This window comes from Oncorhynchus masou, chromosome 7 (genome assembly GCF_036934945.1).
Source record: "Oncorhynchus masou masou isolate Uvic2021 chromosome 7, UVic_Omas_1.1, whole genome shotgun sequence".
NCBI classification, from domain to species: domain Eukaryota; kingdom Metazoa; phylum Chordata; class Actinopteri; order Salmoniformes; family Salmonidae; genus Oncorhynchus; species Oncorhynchus masou.
Genome location: NC_088218.1, coordinates 2,671,418 through 2,678,917, shown reverse-complemented (window position 1 = coordinate 2,678,917; position 7,500 = coordinate 2,671,418). Strand labels below are relative to the sequence as shown.

Sequence of the window (7,500 nt, the reverse complement as noted above, 5' to 3'; positions counted from 1 at the left end):
AGGTGAGATAAGGGAGGTAAGGTAATAAATAGGCCGTGGTGGCGAAGTAATTAAAATATAGCAATTAAACACTGGAGTGAATAGACGTGCAGAAGATGATTGTGCAAATAGAGATACTGGGATGCAAAGGAGCAAGATCAATACACTGGGTGGTTCGAGCCCTGAATGCTGATTGGCTGACAGCCGTGGTATATCAGACCGTGTACCACGGGTTATGACAAAACATGTATTTTTACTGCTCTAGTTACCTTGGTAACCAGTTTATAACAGCAATAAAGCACCTCAGGGGATTGTGGTGTATGGCCAATATACCACGGCTAAAGGGTTGTGTCCAGGCACTCCGCGTTGCGTCGTACCTAAGAACAGCCTTTAGCCGTGGTATATTGGCCATACACCACACCTCCTCGGGTCTTATTGCTTAAATAAACTGGTAACTGATTTAAACTGACAGCTTTAAATATCAAATGTAGGTAAGAGGTTGATCAAAACTAATCCCGTTCCTTGATGCTGTTTTCCTTCTCAGTTTGGAGCGGTAGCACTGACCCACTCCTCCGCCCGTCCTTCCCTCCCTCCGCCTCCTTCTGGTCCGGGAGGTCCCGTGCCTCCTCCCCCTCCTCCTCCCCCCCTCCCAGGCTGCGGCCCACCTCCCCCACCAGGAGTGCCTCCCCCGTTCGGTTGTCCCCCTCCCCCTCCTCCTCCCCCGGGGTTCTGTGGGCTGGGCTCGCCTACCCACAACACCTTGCCTTTCGGACTCCGGCCCAAGAAGCAGTTCAAGCTTGAGACTTCCATGAAGCGCCTCAACTGGTCCAAGGTGAGACTCACTCAGTCACTCACTCTCTGTCACTCACTCTCTGTCACTCACTCTCTCACTCACTCTCTCACTCACTCTCTCACTCACTCTCTCACTCACTCACTCTCTCACTCACTCACACACATCCACTCTCCTCGTCCATTACCCCCCCCCCCCCCCTCCGCCTGGCCTTCTGTAGCTAACAGATATTAAACATGGTGTGTGTCTGACAACACAGCATGTGGCTGTGAACAAGGCTTGTTTTGAGGTGTGTGTGTGTGTGTGTGTGTGTGTGTGTGTGTGTGTGTGTGTGTGTGTGTGAAGTGCTACTCAAGAGGCCTGCCTGCTGATCACACAATAAATTAAATTCTCTAACTCTCCTGAGTTTTAGAGGCACCGTCTCTAAACTTTCAAGTCCTATCAGTGTAGAGTTTTTTTTTTGGGGGGGGGGGGGGTAGATTCATGCATATTAAACGTGTGTGCGTGTGTGTGTGTGTGTGTGTGTGTGTGTGTGTGTGTGTGTGTGTCGTCCTGTACAGCTGTACACCACCACAAAGGGGTCTCCTTTGAACGTGTCTTGTTGAAACCTGTTTACAAGCTGATCACAACACAAAAGGCATTGGCACTAATCACACCCTATTGTTCAGTGTCATGCACTACTTTACCATGGTTGAGAAAGTAGTTCTCTGATGTTATATGTGTGTGTGTGTGTGTGTGTGTGGGTGTGGGTGGGTGGGTGGGTAGGTGGGTGGGTGGGTGGGTGGGTGGGTGTGTGTGTGTGTGGGTGGGTAGGTAGGTGGGTGGGTGTCGTTTGGGACATGTCCTTGCTTCCTTCCTCATCAGATCAGATGGTCCAGCTTGTTCAACAGCTGTATAAACGTTTATGGGAAGGAGACGAAAAAAAACAGGGAAGTGAGATTTAACAAAATATGAATTGTAATTGCGTGAAGTAATATCACCGAGACGAGATAAAACAACATCTGGTCTTCTGTGCTGAGCCAAGTCCCGTCTGAGACTTCTGGTCCAATCAGAGAGGAGAGGGAGGAGCCCCCCCCGGCTTTAAATGGCTGTTGGCACGGAAACGCTAGCCCTGGAAACATCTGTACTGTTGCTTGTTGTTGCCATTTTATATATATATATAAGTTATATATGTCTGAGAAGAAAGAGAAGAAAGTTGGACTTTAAAAATAAACAACTTACTTTACAACGTCTCAGCTTTTCCCTCTAGATCCTTCAAGTTGCATTCAACCAGCTGATACAGACTAAATGTCCCCTAACCCTGTCTAACTCACCCGTGGTGTTACTGTCACACTAAATGTTCCCTAACCCTGCCTAACTCACCCGTGGTGTTACTGTCAGACCAGCTGATACAGACTAAATGTTTCCTAAACCTGCCTAACTCACCCGTGGTGTTACTGTCAGACTAAATGTTTCCTAACCCTGCCTAACTCACCCATGGTGTTACTGTCAGACCAGCTGATACAGACTAAATGTTTCCTAAACCTGCCTAACTCACCCGTGGTGTTACTGTCAGACTAAATGTTTCCTAACCCTGCCTAACTCACCCGTGGTGTTACTGTCAGACTAAATGTTTCCTAAACCTGTCTAACTCACCCGTGGTGTTACTGTCAGACCAGCTGATACAGACTAAATGTTTTCTAACCCTGCCTAACTCACCCGTGGTGTTACTGTCAGACCAGCTGATACAGACTAAATGTTTCCTAAACCTGCCTAACTCACCCGTGGTGTTACTGTCAGACCAGCTGATACAGACTAAATGTTTCCTAAACCTGCCTAAATCACCCGTGGTGTTACTGTCAGACCAGCTGATGCAGAATAAATGTTTCCTAAACCTGCCTAACTCACCCGTGGTGTTACTGTCAACCAGCTGATACAGACTAAATGTTTCCTAACCCTGCCTAACTCACTCGTGGTGCTACTGTGAGACCAGCTGATACAGACTAAATGTTTCCTAACCCTGCCTAACTCACCCGTGGTGTTACTGTCAACCAGCTGATACAGACTAAATGTTTCCTAAACCTGCCTAACTCACCCGTGGTGTTACTGTCAGACCAGCTGATGCAGAATAAATGTTTCCTAAACCTGCCTAACTCACCCGTGGTGTTACTGTCAGACTAAATGTTTCCTAAACCTGCCTAACTCACCCGTGGTGTTACTGTGAGACCAGCCGATACAGACTAAATGTTTCCTAACCCTGCCTAACTCACCCGTGGTGTTACTGTCAGACTAAATGTTCCCTAACCCTGCCTAACTCACCCGTGGTGCTACTGTGAGACCAGCTGATACAGACTAAATGTTTCCTAACCCTGCCTAACTCACCCGTGGTGTTACTGTCAGACTAAATGTTTCCTAAACCTGCCTAACTCACCCGTGGTGTTACTGTGAGACCAGCTGATACAGACTAAATGTTTCCTAAACCTGCCTAACTCACCCGTGGTGTTACTGTCAGACTAAATGTTCCCTAACCCTGCCTAACTCACCCGTGGTGTTACTGTCACACTAAATGTTCCCTAACCCTGCCTAACTCACCCGTGGTGTTACTGTCAGACCAGCTGATACAGACTAAATGTTTCCTCAACCTGCCTAACTCACCCGTGGTGACAGACCCAGCGTTGGTGAGCCCATCGATCCATGCTGTTCCTCAAGTCATTCATTCAAGTCATTCATCTGAACACTGTGATCAGTGCGTGTGTGTGTGTGTGTGTGTGTGTGTGTGTGTGTGTGTGTGCTTGACTGCCGGTTGGGAGGTCGTGTGTGTGTGTGCATGCTATTGTGTGTGTGGGTGAGTGGCTGTGTGTGTGCGTGTGTTTGTGTTTTGCGCGTGTGTGTGTTTTGCGTGTGTGTGTATGTTTACCTGTCTGTGGGTGGTTAGGTAGCGTGTTTGTGTGTGTGTGTGGGTCCTTCTATCAGCTGTAGACTGAGACGCTGCTGTGATGGTGTGTTGTGGTGTGTATAGGGGAGGGACTATGCAAATGAGATGCATATGTGCTCAGCACTTCCTTTGTGGCTGCTTGTCCATGTTCATATATTAACCCGCTGGTCCACCTGCCTTCTATTGGTGTGTCTGTGTGTAGATCCGCCCCCAGGAGATGTCCGAGAGCTGTTTCTGGGTGGTGGCTAACGAGGATCGCTATGACAACCCTGACCTGCTCAACAGACTGGCGCACACCTTTGGCTCATACAGACCAGGTCAGGCTAACTACTGTTGTTATTGTCTCTGTCTCTCTGTGTCTCTGTCTCTCTGTCTGTGTCTCTCTGTCTGTCTCTCTCTCTGTGTCTCTCTGTGTCTCTCTGTGTCTCTCTGTGTCTCTCTGTGTCTGTGTCTCTCTGTGTCTTTCTCTATCTATGTCTCTCTGTGTCTCTCTCTAGCTACCACTAGGTAGAGGACAACTATCATGGTCCTGTATAGATAGTACCACTAGGTAGAGGACAACTATCATGGTCCTGTATAGTACCACTAGGTAGAGGACAACTATCATGGTCCTGTATAGATAGTACCACTAGGTAGAGGACAACTATCACGGCCCTGTATAGATAGTACCACTAGGTAGAGGACAACTATCATGGCCCTGTATAGATAGTACCACTAGGTAGAGGACAACTATCATGGTCCTATATAGATAGTACCACTAGGTAGAGGACAACTATCATGCCCCTGTATAGATAGTACCACTAGGTAGAGGACAACTATCACGGTCCTGTATAGATAGTACCACTAGGTAGAGGATAACTATCATGGCCCTGTATAGATAGTACCACTAGGTAGAGGACAACTATCATGGTCCTATATAGATAGTACCACTAGGTAGAGGACAACTCTCATGGTCCTGTATAGATAGTACCACTAGGTAGAGGACAACTATCACGGTCCTGTATAGATAGTACCACTAGGTAGAGGACAACTATCATGGTCCTGTATAGTACCACTAGGTAGAGGACAACTATCATGGCCCTGTATAGATAGTACCACTAGGTAGAGGACAACTATCACGGTCCTGTATAGATAGTACCACTAGGTAGAGGACAACTATCACGGTCCTGTATAGATAGTACCACTAGGTAGAGGACAACTATCATGGCCCTGTATAGATAGTACCACTAGGTAGAGGACAACTATCATGGTCCTGTATAGATAGTACCACTAGGTAGAGGACAACTATCATGGTCCTATATAGATAGTACCACTAGGTAGAGGACAACTATCATGGTCCTATATAGATAGTACCACTAGGTAGAGGACAACTATCATGGTCCTGTATAGATAGTACCACTAGGTAGAGGACAACTATCACGGTCCTGTATAGATAGTACCACTAGGTAGAGGACAACTATCACGGTCCTGTATAGATAGTACCACTAGGTAGAGGACAACTATCATGGTCCTATATAGATAGTACCACTAGGTAGAGGACAACTATCACGGTCCTGTATAGATAGTACCACTAGGTAGAGGATAACTATCATGGCCCTGTATCGTACCACTAGGTAGAGGACAACTATCATGGTCCTGTATAGATAGTACCACTAGGTAGAGGACAACTATCATGGTCCTGTATAGATAGTACCACTAGGTAGAGGACAACTATCATGGCCCTGTATAGATAGTACCACTAGGTAGAGGACAACTATCATGGTCCTGTATAGATAGTACCACTAGGTAGAGGACAACTATCATGGTCCTGTATAGATAGTACCACTAGGTAGAGGACAACTATCACGGTCCTGTATAGATAGTACCACTAGGTAGAGGACAACTATCATGGTCCTGTATAGTACCACTAGGTAGAGGACAACTATAATGGTCCTGTATAGATAGTACCACTAGGTAGAGGACAACTATCATGGTCCAGTATAGTACCACTAGGTAGAGGACAACTATAATGGTCCTGTATAGATAGTACCACTAGGTAGAGGACAACTATCACGGTCCTGTATCGTACCACTAGGTAGAGGACAACTATCATGGTCCTGTATAGATAGTACCACTAGGTAGAGGACAACTATCATGGTCCTATATAGATAGTACCACTAGGTAGAGGACAACTATCATGGTCCTGTATAGATAGTACCACTAGGTAGAGGACAACTATCATGGTCCTGTATAGATAGTACCACTAGGTAGAGGACAACTATCATGGTCCTGTATAGATAGTACCACTAGGTAGAGGACAACTATCATGGCCCTGTATAGATAGTACCACTAGGTAGAGGACAACTATCATGGTCCTGTATAGATAGTACCACTAGGTAGAGGACAACTATCATGGCCCTGTATAGATAGTACCACTAGGTAGAGGACAACTATCATGGTCCTATATAGATAGTACCACTAGGTAGAGGACAACTATCATGGTCCTATATAGATAGTACCACTAGGTAGAGGACAACTATCATGGTCCTATATAGATAGTACCACTAGGTAGAGGACAACTATCATGGCCCTGTATAGATAGTACCACTAGGTAGAGGACAACTATCATGGTCCTGTATAGATAGTACCACTAGGTAGAGGACAACTATCATGGTCCTGTATAGATAGTACCACTAGGTAGAGGACAACTATCACGGTCATGTATAGATAGTACCACTAGGTAGAGGACAACTATCATGGTCCTGTATAGTACCACTAGGTAGAGGACAACTATCATGGCCCTGTATAGTACCACTAGGTAGAGGATAACTATCATGGTCCTATATAGATAGTACCACTAGGTAGAGGACAACTATCATGGTCCTGTATAGATAGTACCACTAGGTAGAGGACAACTATCACGGTCCTGTATAGATAGTACCACTAGGTAGAGGACAACTATCATGGCCCTGTATAGATAGTACCACTAGGTAGAGGACAACTATCATGGTCCTGTATAGATAGTACCACTAGGTAGAGGACAACTATCACGGTCCTGTATAGATAGTACCACTAGGTAGAGGACAACTATCATGGCCCTGTATAGATAGTACCACTAGGTAGAGGACAACTATCATGGTCCTATATAGATAGTACCACTAGGTAGAGGACAACTATCATGGTCCTGTATAGATAGTACCACTAGGTAGAGGACAACTATCACGGTCCTGTATAGATAGTACCACTAGGTAGAGGATAACTATCATGGCCCTGTATAGATAGTACCACTAGGTAGAGGACAACTATCATGGTCCTATATAGATAGTACCACTAGGTAGAGGACAACTCTCATGGTCCTATATAGATAGTACCACTAGGTAGAGGACAACTATCATGGTCCTGTATAGATAGTACCACTAGGTAGAGGACAACTCTCATGGTCCTGTATAGATAGTACCACTAGGTAGAGGACAACTATCATGGTCCTGTATAGATAGTACCACTAGGTAGAGGACAACTATCATGGTCCTATATAGATAGTACCACTAGGTAGAGGACAACTCTCATGGTCCTATATAGATAGTACCACTAGGTAGAGGACAACTATCATGGTCCTGTATAGATAGTACCACTAGGTAGAGGACAACTATCATGGTCCTGTATAGATAGTACCACTAGGTAGAGGACAACTATCATGGTCCTATATAGATAGTACCACTAGGTAGAGGACAACTATCATGGCCCTGTATCGTACCACCAGGAAGTGCCACAGTGTCATAGTGGCTCTTTAATAAGGTTAACCAACCAGACAGAGACAGCAGGGGACCTCCTCCTCGGT

The 7,500-nt window shown here is 45.9% G+C and overlaps 1 protein-coding gene across 1 annotated transcript in view; it reads left to right on the top strand.

Moving 5' to 3' along the window:
• LOC135542910 (protein diaphanous homolog 3-like) overlaps positions 1-7,500 on the top strand; it is a 1,769,082-nt gene that overhangs the window by 299,464 nt on the left and 1,462,118 nt on the right. Inside the window, exons 17-18 of the mRNA XM_064970053.1 lie at positions 524-811; positions 3,886-4,000. Of these exons, the coding sequence (XP_064826125.1) occupies positions 524-811; positions 3,886-4,000 (403 nt within the window). The remainder of the gene's footprint in view (positions 1-523; positions 812-3,885; positions 4,001-7,500) is intronic.